This window comes from Camarhynchus parvulus, chromosome 2 (assembly GCF_901933205.1).
Source record: "Camarhynchus parvulus chromosome 2, STF_HiC, whole genome shotgun sequence".
NCBI classification, from domain to species: Eukaryota; Metazoa; Chordata; class Aves; order Passeriformes; family Thraupidae; genus Camarhynchus; species Camarhynchus parvulus.
Window position 1 is genome coordinate 19017733 of NC_044572.1, and position 19930 is coordinate 19037662.

Genomic DNA, 19930 nt, shown 5'->3' on the forward strand with positions numbered 1-19930 from the left:
CAATACTGATGGAGCATTTAATTAGCAATGGCAACTGCACCTGGTTCTAGTCAAAATAATTAACAGTCCATGAGGAGCTGAGAGCATAATATATGCAGAAATTCTGTAGGTGTTTGCAGGGTATTAGTGAAAATGTGACATGGTTGTTGCTCTTTCATGATAAACACATAAAAAGGATGTGATTGAGTTACACAGACTTTAGAATTTGGAGTTTAGACCAGATCTGCTGTGAAATACGACATCCTACGCCACATCATGAGGTGTATAGAACAGTATGTGATGTATTGTATAGAACAGTGTTAAATTAAATTGGTGATACATTGACTTTTGCCAAGGATTTACATTAAAAAGGACAGTGTTTGTTTTTGCACCCTTGTATCCTTTCAGCAGAACAAGCCAAAGCAGGCTCTACTGAGAGTATTCTTTATGTGTGAGCAAAAGCTATCATTTAATAATTTTGTATAGGCAAATGTGCTGTAATATGAAATTATTTTACACTGTACTAGCATAAAATATCTTTTATGAACTAAATAAACTTTTTTCTATTAATACTAATTCTATATAAATGGATACATTAAAGGAGAGACATTTTATAAAGCTGCACAATTAACATAGCTGCTTAGAATTTAAAATATGTGAATAAGCAACTAGTAAAATTTTCACTTGACAGAAAAGTAGCTTTTCCTTTTTTTTTCTCCAGCACACAAGTAAACACAACTCTGTTACTTTTTTTGACTCTAGCTTGGGGTTGCTGATGATGGCACCATTTTAGAGGAAAAATGCTTAATACACTTCACAGTTGAAGAAGCATTTTTAACTGTATTTGCCGTGTCTTGAATGACAACTTTGGAATTCAGAAGCACCTATGAATTGTCCAATGAAGCTTGGCTCTGCAGGTTTGCTCAAGAAATGAAGAAAAGCATAAGGATTAAAAGCTAGAAAACTTACATAGAAGAGTTAAGAAGTAGAAAATATGGAAGCTAGGAACAAGTCCATATTTAGTTTCCCAGGTTTTGGCTTATACCTTCAGTTTTAGGAGACCACAACAGCTGGACTCCAGTTTCTTTACAGCTGTGATCCAGCACTGTATGGCCTAACATATTTTGAATGAATGCATGTGATGCCTTAAGTTTTAGCTTTCATATTTTTTAGATTCTGTACTGCATTAGGATATAATTCTGGACTTCATATGAAGTGTTAGCAAGTTCTCTCCACAGTTTAGTTAGACAAAACAATCCTTTTCCAGCTTGAGAACCAAGGACACTGCTGCAACTTCAGGCCCAAAAAGTACAAACAATTGTACTTTTGAGTACAATTGAGGAGAGCAACCTGGGAGGATGGGACTTCATAACCTGAAGCTGTAATTGGACAATGAACCCCAATATGTAATGGACCAAAACCTATAAAAGTGTGAGAACTTGTGACTCGGGATCCATCTTGGGCCCATCTTGGGCCCATCTTAGGTGGAGCCACGGCCAGGCTCCTGTACTGCCCAAGTGTATCCTTTGAAGGCCTTTTTAATAAATATTCCTTTAACACTGTCTAGCCTCGGTTCCAGGTAGCCTCTCTAGGCACCACATGAATAAGAATTTCAGTTTTTAGTAGCATATATTCATTCTTTCAGTCAATACTCCCTTGGAAGAGGGAAGCGTAATACAAGCAGTGAGCAACTGATAATCACTTGTTCTTTATTTTTGATGTTATTGTCATGGATTTTTTTGGCATTAAAGTTTTTAGAATGAAACTTCTCCCTTGTGTTGTAGCTCCTGCACTTGAAAAGCTGGCAGGGAAGAAAGCATTATTAGGATAGATGCAAGTTTTACTTCTTTTTGTTTGTGGCTGGTCCTTGTATCGGAAAACCATACATTTAGATATCCATTTAGATGTTATATTTAAATCTCCATACTGAGAACTGCCAATTGCCTAGGAGCAATTACACTTGTATAATTTAGTGTTGTGCTGCTTGAGATGCTGATATATTGAACATAGAATAAATAATAATAAAATTTAGGAATTTTTAAAGAAAATTTGCTATTGCAGTAGGCACGAATTATACCTCTTCCAGGCATCCTTAAAAGAGGACAGCAAGATGTTGATGGGGTATGGGTCATACTGTGTGTTTCTTTAGTCTGCTAGATCAGCTACTGTGAATTGATAGATGAAATTAGTGAGAAACTCAGCTTCAGTCTGTGTTTTTCCTGCTCATATTTATGTTCTTTTGTCTCCTGGATATTTTGAAAGAAATAATAGTCACAGTATCTGGAAAATACTATAGATATATTGAATAATTGGCCTTTTTTGTGCTACTGGTGATTATGAAGTTTTCTTAAACTTCTGTGAAATTTTCGGTGTCTAGGTGATATATAAGTCTGGGTGAGCTCACTGGGTGATATCCTGGCAGCAGTCTAGCAGTTACAAATGTTAATATGTATGTGTGTCTTTGGCAGATTTTGCTGTTGCAGTCAGATTTTTGTTTATTGTTTTGTTTTGCCACAGTTGCCTCCTTCTTTCAAGCTTTTCTGAACTTTCTGTGCATCTTTTGTGTATCCTTCTCCATCAGTAGTTCTCACTTTTTTGATCTATTGTCAATACCTACTACTGTGCTGCCAATAGATTTCTGCACAGCTCCAGGCTATGCTGTAGTTCTTGGTCTGCTACTGGCTAATTTTCTTTCCCCAAGCAGTGGAATCCCATAGCTGAGGAATAGGTAAATTATTGAAAGGGCGAGTGCCTGGCTCCACTGAAAATTCTAGCAGTTCTACTTTTGAAGTTCATGATGATTGGATTTTACTCTTTTTGATCTTTCTGCTGAATCTGGATGCTACTAGGCTGAGATCTGTATTATAACAATTAGTATTATATGATAAGATATGAACTGTGTCTTCCTCCTGCTGTATTTTTTCAAATCTTTAAAATTTAAATGTTTTGACCAAAATTTCCCAAGAAGCAAGACTTGCCTGTCTCCTTAAAAATGTATCTTTCTATGTATAATAAATATCAAATTGCAGAAGAGAGAGAAAAGAAAAATGTAAGAAATGGGGGAAAAGCTAAGATCACCTGAGAGCTGGGGTATTTTTTAATTCTGAGAGAGTTGTTGGGAGGAAGCAAGAAGACAGCACTCCTTGGTGGTTACACATGGGCACAGCTGCCTGTGTGACACTGCTGGTGCTGGTCTAGAGGCACTTGGCCTTCTTCACCAAGCTGGCTCTAAGCAGTTTTCAGGGGAGCTACTTAAAATATCAATATGGGAACATTGCAAATTCAGACAACCCATGTATCTGAAAATGTGTTTGGAATAGGTTTCTTGGTGATCTTGGTGTTGTAAGTAAAAAGTAATTTAATGTTGTGACCTCTATGCTTTTTCTCTAGAACTTAGCCAGTACTGGCCACATGAGTAATGGCAATGTTTTTGGATACGTGCTGTGAGAAAGTTTGAAGTTGACAAGATTTTACAGTTTTCAAAAATTAACTGGACTTTTACATTCTAAAATAAGCAACTGCAGGTTCCAGATCTTCTGTCTAGACCTGTTTTCCATAGCTGTCCCTTCTGCCAGTGATTAAAAGATGACTGTGCAGTCCAATTCTCTGCTCTTTGGGGTTCTTCAATGTATGACATAGATTTGCAGAGTTAACTGCTCCACTAGTTTGGTACAGTAGAATTTATGAGTGAAATTTCAAATGGTGAGAATAATGAAATTTGGAATTAGAGTTGGCTACCCAATTTTTAAACTATTTAATCTAAAATGTTAACATTTTCTGCCTTGTTTTCAGTAAATAGTTCATTTTTTCAGCCTCTAGCAGAGAACAACAGTAAGGTACTAACCTGAGTCTTGGGGCCAGATAGAATCAAAATATTTAATGTGGTGCCTAACTTTAGATTTTGAAGGCAGCCCCAGATATGGGTCTCTGTAGTTGTGTATGAAGTGCCAGTCTGGTAGCACAGTGCATGGTGTGCAACACGTGTCTGGTTTTATGGGATGTGTAGACTTTCACTCACTCCAGGAGCAGAAGTGTTATGGCTTACCCCAACAAGCAAGTGGAATATTCTTACTTTTTTTTTAATGGATCTTATTGCTTCCTAGCTCTCCTGCAAATCAATATAAGCTCATTGCTCCAGGGGATTTTTCTCATAAAAAAAGAACTTGCATTTAGCTAGCATATGGGAGGAACTTTTTCCTTTACTTCAAGGAAGAAGTAAAGATACAGAAATTAAATATTTGAAAAGTTTCTTGCCGAATAGAAGGCAAAGATTGAAAAATGTTTTCCAAAGCAAACTAATTGCAGCCAGAGTTCTTCATACAGAGGGGTAGCCAAAGAGAATGTAATCTTTGGATAATTTCTGGAGAATCGTGATGTATTTCTTGTTCACTTCATTGCCCAAGTGCTGCCATACCAGAGCTGCATTATCCACTAGTTACATTATTCCTACTACAAAAGCCTTTATAATTGCATGCAAATAAGTGATCTTGCACAGAAAGCTCAAAACAAAAGAGAAAACCCAGAGAAATCCCTTCTGGAGCTTCTGAGCTGCAAGCGCAACTGAGCATGAATTTCAAATCAAGTAGTCAGCTGTGGGCAAGATCTCCCTCCTGCTGGTTCTTTCTCTGCTGTTTTGCATGTTACATGTCCTTCTGTGAATGACACAGTTTCAAGGTAAGGAGGTTAAGGAGTCCTATGTCTCTTCAATCTGCCAGTTTAAACACTCCCTAGCCAAGCACAACTTAATACCTTGTCACCTTTATCCTGGAAAAAGTATTTTGTCATTTGTCTTCTGTATGAGACTGAATTGGAGACCTGTGTTTCTCCTCTCTGTTTTTGCGCTGTTTGTTGACATGGGCTCAGATCACATTTACCAGATTGGGCCTTTGCAGGTCTGAGATGGAGCTTCTCTACCTGTCCATCATTGTGAGCTTGGGTTACATCCAGGCTGCTAGACTATTATTCACTGTTTAATTTCAGTTTTCAATTTTTACATACACTGTACTGAAGTGCTAGTTTTAAAAGCATAAATAATTTTTATAGTTTTCTATAATTCTTTTAAGATTGGTTTAATTTTGTTCAAATCTGCATTACTGCAAGTGAAAATATTTTTTTTAAAAAACCTCCTTCTCTTTTAATGTTTGCTTAAATTAGAAGAACAGTTATTTTGAGCAAAACTTAGGAGAGAACAGATAGCCTAATGTGACAGCCTGTGATGGCAACTGGTATTATGAAAAGATGTGATGGAGCTGACCTTCTGCTTAGGAGATTGATTTTGATTTGTATATTTTATACCTGTTCTCTGGTTAAGAAATATCACAAATTTAATGTTGTAGGCCAATACAGAATAGATATTTTAGGGGAGACATAACTCTATAGAAATCTAGTAACTCTGACATGGTTAGAATTCTGTAACTGAACAGTAACAGTTAATTTACAGCTAGAAAACACACACACAAATCTCTTAATCATTTGTAAATGTTGGTTAAGTCAGAGTGAGGTATGAGGAAGGTAATGCTTGAATTTATCTCAATGTGTGAATCTGACCTTTTACAGAACAGACAAAGCTGAATCTTCACCCCATACTCTCTCAGAATATTTTTCTTTCCTTTTGTTGGATTGAGAGCATGGAAAAGCTGATGAAAACTTTACAGCTAAAAAAGTACTTAGGAAAATTTCTGTGTTTAGTTGTTGGAAAACCTAGGTAACTTTCAGGTGCTTTCCTGAGTTCTCAGAGGCTTTAGTGATCCTGTTGTCAAATATCAAAAGTGAAGGAGTTTCCTCATAAGCAGCAAGAGACTGAGTTGTGGTTTGCTTTATTAATCAAGCTATGCAGCTGAGGCAGGCAGTACAGTAACCCGCAGCAGAGACACTCTACTGTGTATCCTGATTTGTTCTGGAACTTCTTGTATAGATCTTTATACAGGATTAATCCTAATAGCATTAGTGTGGTAAGACATATTGCTAAGTAGACTTAAACAACTAACAAAGACTTAAAACAAACAAAAAAATCCTTTGGACATTGCTATTAAATAGCTGACATGAGATCAACCTCTTTAACCAATTCCTGGCTCTTTCTCAGACATCATCTTGGACAAAAGGGAAGCTGAGCAACGGATTACCAGGGACCACTGTCAGCCTTTGGAATTAAAGGCTGTTGCCATCCAGTTACTTATCCTCATTCAGAACATTTTGACAAAATGTGGTATAGCCCTAAACTGGTAGTTAAAGAAGCAGATTACTGAATTTTAACACTTGTGTTTCAGCCTTCTATTTCAGACAAAAGTATCCAATGGTACAATGTGTCTTCAATAATTTTCACATAATTTAATATCTTAAATACTGGTAATTATCCTGAAGACATGGTATCAATAAGCTTAAAACAAATGTGGAAAGCTGAAGATAGGATTTAAATTTAACACTAGTCTTTTTAATGCATTTGAGGCAAGAATTTCCATAAATTAGAAGGGATGTATCTAAACCCATGTCTTTCTGGTTTGAAATACCATGTGAGTGGTTTCACATATCAGCTGTGGTTAAAATGACAACCCATAGTAGAATGCGCTGCTAATTTAATTTTGCTAAATGATTCTCATTTTAACCACTGTAATACATTTTGAAAAATGGTTTACATTTTGATAAATGGTTTAGATGATCAATTTAAAGACCAATTTAAATTTCAGCAGTTTTGTTCACTTGTCATGTGTATTGTTTTCTTCCATGGTCAAGTGTAAATGCTTTTCATTGATAAAATCAGTTTACATAGTATTTTCAAGCATTTTAAAGCACTGCTTCTTCAAGACTGAACATACCTTTTTTACTTGAAGTATGGAGCTAGTGCTTCTGAAATAAATAGTGATCTTAGATACATTGGTTCTGAAGTGGTTTGCTTGGAATGTTGAAATATCCCTGAGCCTCCGAATACTAGTTGTCGAAGAAAGCATTTTTTTGCAAATAATCAGAGGTAAGAGATGGTGAATGGTAGGGACAGGGTGTATGTTTTTATCTCCAGAATTGAGAGGTTTAATTTGAGAGCCTGGGTTTGCAGTTCTCTGCTGCTGTTGCTAACAGGCTCCCTGGGGGCTGTGGCTCAGACACTTGCCTCAGTGTTGTTCACACAATTCCCAAGGGGACCAGGCCTTAAACCCTGTCTGAGCTGGCTGCACTCTGTGTTCTCCATGTTAAAAAGGATGAAAATATGTGATTACTCTGGTTATACTACCAGGGTCATGATATGTAACCATGGTGTAAAGCAGTGCAATGAAAGTTTATGCTTTCAGCATTCAACATGTGCATAATGTAATATTTTAATGGCATATATGGCAGATTATATTTTTTAAGGAAAGGATTTTGTCATCTACTGGAGCTATCCATGGATATCTCATGGCTGCTGTGTGGAAGGCTGATATGCTTTGCAGTGTTCCTTGTGCACCATTGCTACAATCTTCTTTGGGCATCAGTGAGCCCTGGCTGTGAGGTGGCTTGTTGCCTTCCCCATCTGTTCATTGTTGCTTTCCAAAAAGGGCTTATGACCCTCCTTGTGGCCAGTCTGGCACTTGTTTTTTGCCTCTATACAGAAGAATGAAGTGTGAGATAGAAAATTGAAATAAAAAAAAACCAAAAATAGAAGCCCTTCTGGAGTATCTTCCTTGTCCCAATGTATTACACAATGCTGGCACCATCTGCCTCGTGCAGAGCCTGGTTCTGCCTCCCTGTGTGTTTCTGGAGCTGGGGCTGAGCTGTGGCTGAGCTGTTCTGCTGGCTGGCCTAGGCTGGCTCTGAGGGGTGGTGGTGGTGGAGCCCCTGCTTTGAAAAGGAGGGAAGGGGCAACAGCAAATGCAGAACTCAGTGCCCTCTCTAGCCAGAGCTCCATCTTGGGTGGGGCTTTGGGAGGACTTGGCTGTAACTCCAAATGAATATTCTGAAGGGTGTCATGTCTAGGAATTCTGCTTTCTAGTTTTCAGTGACATGAGCTCTCTGAGACAAGTGGTTGACATAAACTTAAGAGCAGCGTGTTTGTCCATCTGCTAGTAACCAGTCTGGGATAGTTCTTACATTTCAGTGAGGAAAAACTTTCCTTCATCAAGGTGTTTAATTTTTTACTCTTTCTATACAGTTATTAGCCCTTGAGAGCCTGAAATCCCTAGGTTGTCCTGTATTTCTCCTCTGTTTTCCCTGTGTAATGACACCATAAATGACGTGATGTTCCACAGCCTCTTGGCGCAGGAGTCTACTCAACTGTGCTGTGGTGCAGAAGTCTGGCAATGCAAGATGTCATCTGATGGGGGAATCAGGCCTGGAGCAGTCAACTGTATGAACTTCAGGCAAAATTTCTCATCAGTTATTGATTTTGCATTTCTGAGGGGGAAACATTCAGCTTGAAACCAGAAATCCTTCTTAATTTTTATGCTTGTTTCATTTTTTCAGATTTTTTTTTTTTTTACTAAAATCATACACTGCATGGAAATAGAACTTGTACAGAGAAAACTTTCTTACAAAATACAGTTTGGAAAGAAAATATGTATCATGTTTGGACAGAACAGAAATTTTATGGTGGAATCATAGCAACAGCATACAACTAGCTGCTGAAAGAACACTAGAGATGGGCTGGAGTTTGAACATGGAAATGTTTAATACTGCATATCCTCTGTCTTCAGACACTTACTGCTTACTCTGTGGAACTTGTACTGCAGTTGTTATTGTGTTTGTAACACTGTGCCTGTTGTCTTGTACTCTGAAATGTTGGAGGCACAAATGGGGGAGCTGGTAGACATGGGAAGCTGTGAATGGTAACTGAAAACATGAGTGCCTCACATCTAAAGGTGAATGAACATTTTAGTTTCAGACTGAAGATGATGGAAAGTAATTAGTAAGAATTGGTTTCCTCACGGTGTTTCTGGCTCATAATATTATGAATATTTTGGGATGTGCGGTTCCATTTTGTTATTTGCTTCTTTTTGTGGCCTTTCCTATTAGGGAACTTCTTGTTTGACTGCAAAATTACAGGATAAATCCATGAGAATTAATAAATAGTGGTTCTGTAAATGATGAGGGTTTACTGCTACAGTTCACAGAATCACAAAATGATTAGGATTGGAAGAGATCACCAAAGGCCTTGTAGTCCAACCTACCTGCTGAAGCAGGCTCCCATTGAGCATGATACCATAAAATGCCAAAGCAAATAGTAGGAACATATTGTAAAGGTGTAAAATTTCAAATGGAAAGAGAGATGCCTGATGCATTGCAGTTCTGAGACACCACAGCCTTTGGTACTGGATATTAATATACTGTATTGACATATTTACTGTTGAAGCATTTGGCTTTCCCCTCCCCTGAAAGTAACTGCCCTGATGCTTCTGGTTCCTACACTAAAGGATTAAAGACCCTGTGGTACTCCAGCTGTGCTCTCTTATGTAGCATTAGTTTCTGTAAAACAATTTCATTTTAAGGGCTTTTAGTTTAGTCTTTGTCCAGCACATGGCTATACCAAGACAATGCAGTTAAACATAGTTTTGGTCACTCTATTGAAATCAAAATTTGGCTGATTGATCTCTGAAGTCAGTGGGCAGGGAATGGGTGGGATTTAGACTCATTGCAGGAACTCCTTTATGTAGTTTCTGTAAGGCACGTCTGACACAATATTTTAAAATACTTTTAATTCATAGCAAACTGTGAAAGAATTCTGTGCACTGTAGGAAAGAGTGCTGGGATGCATTTGACTTTCTAGCATGTGCAAATATTTATTTTTTGGCTTTGTACGTCTTTTTCTTCTAGACATTACCCAAAGCAGTCCTTCACTACAGTGGCTGATACACCAGAAAATCTTCGCCTGAAGCAACAAAGTGAATTGCAAAGTCAGGTAAATAAAAAAATCCTTTTGTCTTGTTAATATTAGATGGTCAGTCCTCTTCTTTATAGTTTTTCAAAGTAGTAGTAGTATTTCTGTGTACCTACATAGAAATTACACTGTGGTGTAATTACAAAATTACACTGTGGTGTAATTACAAAAAAATTGTCAGTTGGTATAATACTGGAAAATGCAAGGTTTTATTTTTGTTCTCACTTATACTAATTACCATACAATTGTAAGTCCATTGACATCACTGGAATCCTTCATTTTCATCAGTACATGAAGCATCTAAATAGTTTTTAATGTTAGAAGTGATACAGCTTAACTCAAAGGGTTCATTTTCCTTTGACAAATTACCATTGTTAGCTTGCATTAAACTGAATAATAAAATAACGTGGAATTAACAAACAATGAATTTGTCATTTGCAGATATTTAGAAGCCTTTAATATTTATCAAAAATGAAGTGACTGAATAATCAGTTTACAGATCTCTTATGGCCTCTGTCAACTAATTTATGAGGCAGTCTGTAAGCTAGTTGTGATAAACACATTATCAATCAAAACTTATGTAGATTAATAAAAAATATATTTAAATTAAAATATAAAATGAAAAGGGGAAAACAAGAGAAGAAAATGGCAAAGAAGACTTAGGTGACTCAAACACCATGCTGGCTATCTATCATAATATAAAGTTCTGATTAATATTAATTCATGTTTATTTGAAAAGCCCTCCTCTCCCCAACTCTCCAGTATCACTTTATACTATTTTAAATTATGTAATGATGGCAGTTGTCCTGTGTAAGAAAATTGATAATATTTTATTGCATTTTATTTTATGAAAATTCTGGTTTTTTTTTTAATCTACTGTATTTTAGTTGTGATCTCTCATTATAAATTCATAGCTATCATTGTAATAAAAAACTGTAGCAAAAACCAGATAGTAGACAACAAGACCTTTCTTTTTTGGGGAAGGTCTCTAGAGGTTGGTGGGTAAAATTGAAGGAGTGCTAAATAGAAAAGTAGCACAAATTTAGCGTGGTGTACAATCTTAAAATTATTTACCTCTTGCCATTATGGTTATTGTTTATAAAACATAGAGAAATAATGTCATGCTGAAATTCAGCCATGTAGAAAGAGGACAGTTTGTGCACTCTGTCTCCTCTTGACTTGAGTGGATTTCAGATTAGAGCCTGGTTAATTTTCTTGTAATTCAGTAGTTCTACGTACCAGAGTTACCACTGTGTCTCAAAGAGGAACTTAAAACCAGTACTTTTTTCAGGTCTTTCAAGAAGAATAGAAGTTCTCAGCCCACTGCTTTTTAGGGGTTTGACAGAAGATATTGGGATTTAGTAGAATAATAAAATGTTACTGCTCTTAACAGAGGATATAGGAGAAGTGGCTTTCCCTAACTTGTTTGAAACATGGCTCTGTGGCACTATGGAAGCATAAAGAAACTTTTTTTTGTATTAGTCTCTATTTTGAAACTGAGAACTTAGCATTCCAGGCTACTGGGTAAGCAGTATTAGCAAGAGACTTGGAGTTCGCTTATGAATAAAATTGCTACAACTGTTCACAATGCACTGTAATAAAATATTAGATAAGAATCTACTCAAAACTTAGAAATGGACAGAAACCCTTAATTTTTTCAATGTGCCTTTTTTCCAATATTACTAGTCAGCAAAAGACTTGCAGATTTAAATTATAAGGCAAAAAATTGCCTACTTGGAAGAAAGCCATAATGTTTTTGATCATCATTTGCTTCCTGCTTGTTGATTTACATCTAGACTGTGTTAAGTAGCCTAACCTGTGAATCATTTCAGTGCTGACATAAAGATTCCAGGTACTTTTCCTTATCCAATTTAGATCTTGTCCTGAAATATGACTGTAAATTCTGAGTACTTCCTGTAATACTTTGAAGAGTGTAAGGATTTGCCTTGAGAGGAACTGCTATCCTCAATCAGTCCTATTGACCATCTCGCGCCTTGTCCTGTCTTTTCTGGGAAAGTTGAAAGACTCCCAACCAAAAAAATGCATGGGATATAATTTGGCATTGTTCAGGTCTCATCCTATTTCAGTCTTGTGCAGCAGAAAAAAGTGTGTGCATGGTTCAAGAAAAGCCTTTCATATGAAACCAAACTTGGCTGGATAGATCCACATTATTACTCCCTTCCAGTATTCATCAGAGCTGCTTGAGCCTCCTGCCAAGCAGCAGGACATTTGACAATTTGGGATTGAGCAAATTCTGTGTTAGGCAATGTAAAACTTACGTTGACTACTGAATGAGGAGAATTGCTTTTCTAAAGTAATAGCTGTTTCTAAGTAAACTTCTTTAATGCTTTTAGTTCTGAAGAGGCACAACCCTGTGTTTAACTGCAGGACTCTCAAGTATTTTTCAAAATCTGTAGCTTTAGAACTACTCTCTATTTTGCTCAGCAAAACATGACTAATTGGTAAAGGAAACACCATTAAATATTGTGTAAGCTAAAATACATATTTTTGTAAATCTGTTGTTTTTATTTTCATTTAAGCAGCAATTGACAGGGTTTTAAGTTGCAGTGCTGGGTCCTTGGTCAAGAATCCATTAAGGTCAGCATTAGGTGCCAGGGTGTCATGTTGACATAACACGACAAGAACAAAACTAACAAAACAAAATACTGTTTTCTGATGGAGTCAATAGCAAATGGATAGCTCTTTGGAACACTTGAAAAATTACGTTGTTAAGAAGTCAAAGGACAGCATTTTAAACTTTCCAAAGAACTCTGTTCCTCTATTTTATATAATATCAGAGCTTTCCCTCCTTTAGGATTTTGCTTCCATGGGCTTTCATTCAGCTCTGTAGTTGGAAGGAGATAAAAATGCATTTTGGAGAGACTATGTTTGTTTTCCATTCTGGAGAACTCCAGTATGCCTTCTGACAGGAGAAAAATGAGTTTGGAGGTCTTTCATCCTCTAAGTAAAGACAGAGATCCAGTGTCTCAAACAAGATTTTTCGTTATGCCTCTCTGATGAAAAATCCCTGTCTTTTTGGTGAATTAGTACATTCTCTTGCTCCATAGTATACAATGGATATTTTCCACATGCCTCTCTTAAATAAACTCAACTACAGAAGTTACTGATATGGTCATCTCAGTTTTGTTTACTTGGGAATTTCCTTCATGTACCTTACTACTGATCTCTCTAACTTTGTAACAGTGTAAATTGCTCCATGGCCTTTAGTCCTCATCTGCGGCAATGCTGTGTACATCAAAAGCTGCCACTCCCATTGAACTTGCAAAAAGAAACAGAGATGATCTGCAGCAGTTCTTGGCAGGAGGAATATCAAAGTGTCAGATCAAAGAGAGGGCTGATGTTTAAGGTGTGTTCTACTCCAGCATTTTCTGAGGAAATGTACTTTCCAGTAACTCATAGGGAACTTGATACAAAATCATGAGTCTTGTCCTACTTTCTTCTTGTCCTGGCTTGTGGTGATGCACCCTGAGGCTGCTGTCCTTGGAAACTCCAAGTGCTTCTTTGATGATTTCTTGTATTTCCCTTATAGGAACTTGGGTAATTGAAAGTGTACCTGTGTTTCTTTAGGAAGAAACATACTTGCAGTTTTTCTTCTCACTGAATATGAACTCTTCATATTCAGTGATTTGTCTCTGTCCTGTCCTTCCTCAGGTTCCTCTCAACCATTTATCTCATCTTCTTGCCTTTTTCTCTTTGCTTCTCTGTTTCAAAAACACGTTAGCAAACTTCCAGGCAAATTATTTTTATTAGCTTGATTTGTTAAAAAAGCCTTTTCAGTTTATATGCACCTCTTTTATGAAGTCTTTGGAATGAACTGCCACAGCGAATGCTATAGGAGAATGAACTGCTCTATGGATTATTAAAGCAGACATTGGATGGATTTCCTGGGGTACCCTGAGTGAACTCATTGGAGAAGTCATGGAGAAAGCAGATTTTTGAGCTAGAGACTGAGATAAAAATGCTCTTTCAGAAAAGGAGGAAGGAATATGCTTTTCCTCTGAAAAGGAGGAAGCAGTATGATATGGCAAGCAGAGAGACTTTTGTATACATTTATGGGTGATTTTGTAAGAAGACCGTGGAACATATTTTAAAGATTGGACTTTTCCAGATAGCCATCAGGAGCTGATTATTTATATGTTCTTCTCTCTGGTTATCTGAGGAGCTGAACCCAGTCCACCATATGTGTATGAGGAGAGGGGTGACAGAGCCAGGAGAGTGCAGGCTTCTCAGGCTATTGTGAGTGACAAGTCCTGGAGTTGTTGATTGGGTTGATGCATGAAAATAAACCCAGACTGCTTGCAGAAAGTTCTGCCCTGCTCCCCTGTGAACACCTTTGCAGTAGTATTTTGTAAATCATGCACACCTACTAATACTGGTTTGTTCCTTCTTTCCCTCTGAAGAGTATTTAAATGGCTTTTTTATCTGTGTGAATCAAAGGCATGAAAATCATTCTTTATGTGAATAATACAAAGCTCCAGAGGAGATCAGGAGGCAGAATGAATTTCAGTTTTCTGGGAAAATGCTTGTCACCTCTTCTGATTTTTATCTTGCCAAGTATGTGAGGGATTTTGTCTGCATCCTGTCTGCACTGGACTGGCTCCTGTTCCTGTGACACCATGTATCTACACTGTTAAGGTTTCATTGTTTTTATTGTTTGTTTGTTTTTTTCCCCCTTTCATTTACTTAGTCTGTAAGATTCAGAATATGGCAGTACTACTTCCACTCCTCTCTTCTCCTGTCTGCTGCTCTTTGCTGTCACAGATGCTGAAGCAGCATGGGGAGATGAGCACGTTGTAACCCTGTGGTTGGGAGACACCAGGGTATGAGGCAGAGACACCAAACAGGGTGTAGTAGTGATAGATAAACAGATTGTACAGCAGAGAGGGAGTTTCTCTGTGGAATACATTTTTGTGTTATTGACACATTTGTAGCACCCTGAAATTCTTTGATTTCATATCTGAAAATAAAAATCTTCTACTGGGACATAAGATATGGTTATGGGCTACTTTCTGAAGCAGAAGAGTTGTTGACCTTAGCTTTAAGTTGTTAAGACTGAAGTATTAAATCTGATTCCTGGTACTGACTGCATATCCTCATTAAAAAAAATTAATCTAATATAATTAGCCTATATTATTACACAGAATTTTATACTGACTTCCAGTGGTAATGTACTGATCAGTGTAGGAAGTATTATTAATTGTGTAAAGGAGTTTAGATAATAGGGGTTTTTTTTGTTTTGTTCTACTAGTTTATAAAAATAACTGTTTTTCTTATGATATTGACTGTTCTTTCCCCTGTTTTCTTTTTGGGTCACATCACACCTTGATAATCAGTAAGTTAAGCTGCGTAGAGAAAAGCAGTAAATTCTTCTTCTTTTTTCTGAACCTATGTTATCGTGTATCTGTCTATCTGTTATTATGTGTACCTTAGCAAAAACAACTGCTTGAGAGTACTCTTTTTGTACTTACTCATTTCTCTGAAAAAAGATCTGCAAAGACAACAATGAAAGGAGCACATAATAAAGCAAAGATTAATAGTTGCCCAACGTTCAGAAGAAACTTCAGACAGACTTTCACATGAGCATCTATAGAAAATGGTAACTTATCAGCTTTTCACTGTTGATTTGATGATACAAAAGTGAAAGTGTAACTTTTTTTTTGCATTACTGCTTGCCCTGCTGTTATTAAACACAATGATGTGAAAATCTTGTGTAATTTGATAAGAGAAAACCAGAACAGAACTGCATTTAAGGAAGCACAATAGTGTCTGCAGAGTCTTGGAAGCAAGCAGCACAAACTTCCTGCTAGCTAAAAAGTTAGGAAGTCTATAAAGTACACAGTCACAGGAGAAAATTGCATCTTCTGGTGCTAAGACTCAGAAGTAAGATGCAAAATATATTAATATAGTTAGATTAATTTTTCTAACATATGCTAATGCAAAAAAAAGTGCCCATAATACATTCTCTTTTGCATGAGCATTTCAGATGTACATAACGTTTAGCTGTAAAAAGTGAAGGGGTAATCCATGTCCATGAAATAGACAGTAATATAGTACAATAAGATAGTAATTTTGTGGTAGGATGAGGACAGAGTGGTCATGGTTTATTATTAATAATTGTGGACAAACTCATTTTTATAGACTTTCTTATGATATTGAATCCATGGCCAAGTAGGACATCCTTAACAAAAAATTTTAGGATCAGTAAAATCAAAAGTGATTCCCACTACTTTTACTTGTACAATCAGAAGTAATAGAAAGGGAACAAAAGAGAGCTGCAGGATTCATAGCTGTTATTTGTGAATTGAGTTGTGGAATTCTTAACTGCATTAGCACTAATATAACTTTTAGAGGAGCAATTAATAAAAATAATAACTTCAAAATTGATATCAGAATTTCTAATATTTAAATATTAAAAAAAATTAAAATCTCCCGTTTTGTTCTAGATGAGGAGGAATGGAGAATGTATATGTTCTTTTTCATGTCAAGTTTCTCTCCAGATGCTCTTGAGCTTCTTTCTGGTTTTTATTTTTGGAACTAGATTTTTAAGTGGTCACTTTGTTGCTTGCAGTGGTGTTGCAGGTAACTGTATGCTGTGATTCTTTTTAGTTATGTTTTTGTTGGATTACTGCACAGAATTTCAACCCACATGAAGGAAAAATGTATTCAGTTTTAGAGAATTTAAAATAAAGACTGAGAACAGAACAATTGTCATAACAAATGAGGCATCCAGGGATTGCAATCAGATGCTGAGGACATATTTGTACTGTAGAATAAAAGACGGTCAGGAAGGAGTTCCTGATCCCAAAGATGAATAGGCTGTACTAGTTTATGTCCACACTGTGCATGGCTTCTTCCCCTCTAATAATTTTTTTTTCCATTTCATAGTCTTTAAGATGGTGTCTAAGAAGCCCATCAGAGTGGCATTTGAGAAGCATGAAACTGAGCATGCGTGAAATGTGATTGTAGTCGGGAGTTTGTGGGCTCAGTGTCCTCTGGGTTGTGTGCAGTGACTGGTCAGGTCAAGAGGAGCAAAACTGGTGCAGGTGTGTCCTTGCTGCCCTTCAGGAGTGCTCCCTCCTCTGAAGCAGACACTGAGCTGTGCCAGGTCGTGCCTTGGGAATAGCTGGGGAACACACTCAGCAGTGTCGGGTGTCAAGGCTGTCAGTGCTGCGTTTGTCCCCTCGCCCCTTGTCCTGTTTAGCAGAATATTTTTACTGAGAAAGTCTGCCAAAGCCAGAAAATGAGATCACATCACTCTTTCTTTCCTTTCTGGGCTTCAGATCTGCATATTTCAGGCTGCCACATTGAGTCAAAGGGGGTCCAGGTAGTCCTGCTTCCTATTGCTGACACTGCTGTCTTCTCACAAAAACTGTCAGCACTTGTGATCAGCAAGAGGAAACTTATTTCAGTAGGTGACTGGTCTGATCTAGTGTGGAGTATTGTTCATTTCATCATTAAAGGAAGGACAACTAAGGAGCATGTCTTTACTTACACACTCTGGGATATCAAAAATGAAATTTTCAGGAATATGGGTTTAGTCAATGTACTGTTTTACTTTCTTGATGTTGCTAATGTCTTCCTCCAGAAAGTTTTTAGTCTTTGCCTTAGACTTCCATTTGTGTAATGGTTGGGATGAATTAACTCTTCCTCCACCCCCTCATCAAATTGTAGTGGCTGGCATATTTAATAATTTGAAAGTGGCATGTGAGTATTTTTGTTAATACACTTTCATCCAGAGTAACAGCCCAACTTTTTTCCAATGTGAGATTATAGGAGTGAATTGTACATCAAAGCATTGGATTTCCAATTCAATGGAATGATTTCCACTTAGTTCTTTATCTTAAGCTCAGATCTTTCAGAAGTATTGACCTGTTTCTTACCAAGGAATGAATCTAGTTAACCATCTTGTTGTAATGAGACCAATTTTTGTGTTCATCTGTGGCAATATCTTAAGAAACTTCAGAGGTTCTGTACAGAGGATTTATAGAGGCAATGTTAATTTTGCCCCTAATTTTTTTCTTGTTCTTAGTCTTATGGTCTTCAATGCTGATGAGTATGATAAACAACTGCATTTTTCCTAATTTTATTGGTTCTCTGAAAATGTCTTGAATTTGGTCCTTATCTCTTGTTTCAGTTTTTTTTCCACAAGATTGGGCCACTTTTACTCTTTAGAGATCAGAAGGTTTTTTTTTTTGTGCTGATGCTACAAGCTCAACATGTCATGAAGAATTTCTTTGCTGAAAGGGTGGTTAAGCATTGGAATGGGCTGCCAAGGGAAGTGGTGGAATCACCATCCCTGGCAGTGTTCAAGAAATAACTGGATGTGGCACTTTGTGCTTTGGTCTAGTTGGCTTGGTGGTGTTTTATCAAAGGTTGGACTCGATGTCTTGGTTTGAAAAGACAGGTGTCTGCTAAGGAAGGCAGGAGCTTCTCTTGAAATGGAAAATGTCAAAACCCTCCCTCCAAGTTATTATCATTTTGAAATTAAGGGGCTCTCAGGCAAAGTAGGAGTAGGTGGTCTTTGTTAGGAAAGGTCTTTATTAAGAAAAATAAAAATGAAAATGCAGTAATACAAAACAACACTGACAGAGCCAGAATATGACCTGACGCCCTGTCAGTCAGGGTGTTGGTAGCAGTCCCATTAAATGGTGGCTACAGTTCTCCTGGAGTGACAGATGTGGTTCTGTTGAAGCAGTGTTCCTGTAGAAGGGTGTAGTTCTCCTCTGAAGACCCAGTGGTGATATAGATGGGCCTGTTCTTCCTCTGGGAATCCAGTGGAAAAGAAAGCTGCTCCTCTGTGAATCCAGTGGGAAAGGCTGTCTGTGGTGTTCCGAAGCTCAAATCATATCCAGGTAGGAATGCTTGGCTCCTCCCCTTGGGTGGAGCATCTCACAATGGGATTATGTAAATTTATCAGTCATGCACTGAGACTCAGCGGCCCATTAACAGAAGATATCTTCTCAGAGGGAGGATGGGTCACGGAAGAGATAAAGAAAACTGCCCCACCTGGTCTTAACAGGCGGGCCAATTAATAGAAGATAACTGTCCCACCTCTAACAGATGGCAACAGAATATACACCCCTTGCTGTATCTTGCATTTGCAACCTAAGAAACTCGATGATCTTGGTGATCTTAACCAGCCTTCATGATTCCAAGATTCTGTGTCAGTTTTTGTGGTTCAAGAGATTCTTGAGAGTTATCATTGCTCACAGCGTTGTGTGGTTTGGCAGATATGCTTAATTCCCTTTCAAAGGAGAAAGCAAATTGAAAGTTTTAACATATATGTAAGTTTACCAATAGATTGAGAGAGTAAATCCTTTACTAGCATACCTCTGGAAATCGCCTCAAATACATTGTTAGTTTGCCCGCTAGCTGAATATTTTTCCAATAAACTTGTTACATATTTGTATGTGATAGGAGTGTAGAATTAGAGAATTTCAATGACCATGATTATATTTGTTCTTATTTGATGCAGTTATTTTTTTCATTAGAATGCATCCAGTCTTTAGATCTATATTGAGAAAAAAGGAGAATAGTGATTTACGTATATGCTTCTCCTGTGTGATTAGCTGTGATTTAAGTCGGCTTTTGCAGAGCTTTTATAAGTATGCACTTTGTTTAGCAGTTATTTGTATCTGCTGAAGCTGAGAGTGGCTGGATTTCTTTACCTTTTTTTTTTGAGTGTAACAAAGAAGTCAATCCAGATACTTATTTTTACTTCGTGTAAAACAGCTGTTCCCCATTGTGTGCATTGGCTACTGAGTAGTATCCTTTAAATCCATTATTAATTCTGTTTTCGGTCAGCATTTGTTCTGGAGGTGGCCTTTACAAAATGACCAGCAAAGCTGCTTAATAGGAGAAATCCAAGCCTGGTGAGAGTGTCACATTCTCCTAATTAGAAGTCTTACAAAGCAGAAGCTTTATGCAAATGAAGCTATGAAAAGAGCTTTAGACTTAGCAGAGAAATTAAAACCTGAATAAACAAAATCTTTGTCATTCCCCGTATTTCCTAACAAAATGTAAAAACATAATATTCTGGGACATTTGAATAGCTGCAGATGGCCTTTGCTCCAGCAAAAGATACTCTTTGCA

The 19930-nt window shown here is 37.3% G+C and overlaps 1 protein-coding gene across 2 annotated transcripts in view; it reads left to right on the forward strand.

Annotated features, from left to right (window-relative positions):
- Positions 1 to 19930, forward strand: part of NEBL (nebulette) — a 245187-nt gene that overhangs the window by 63181 nt on the left and 162076 nt on the right. For both annotated transcript variants that reach the window (XM_030971605.1, XM_030971606.1), the window contains exon 4: positions 9754 to 9838. In XM_030971605.1, coding sequence (XP_030827465.1) covers positions 9754 to 9838 — 85 coding nt within the window. The remainder of the gene's footprint in view (positions 1 to 9753; positions 9839 to 19930) is intronic.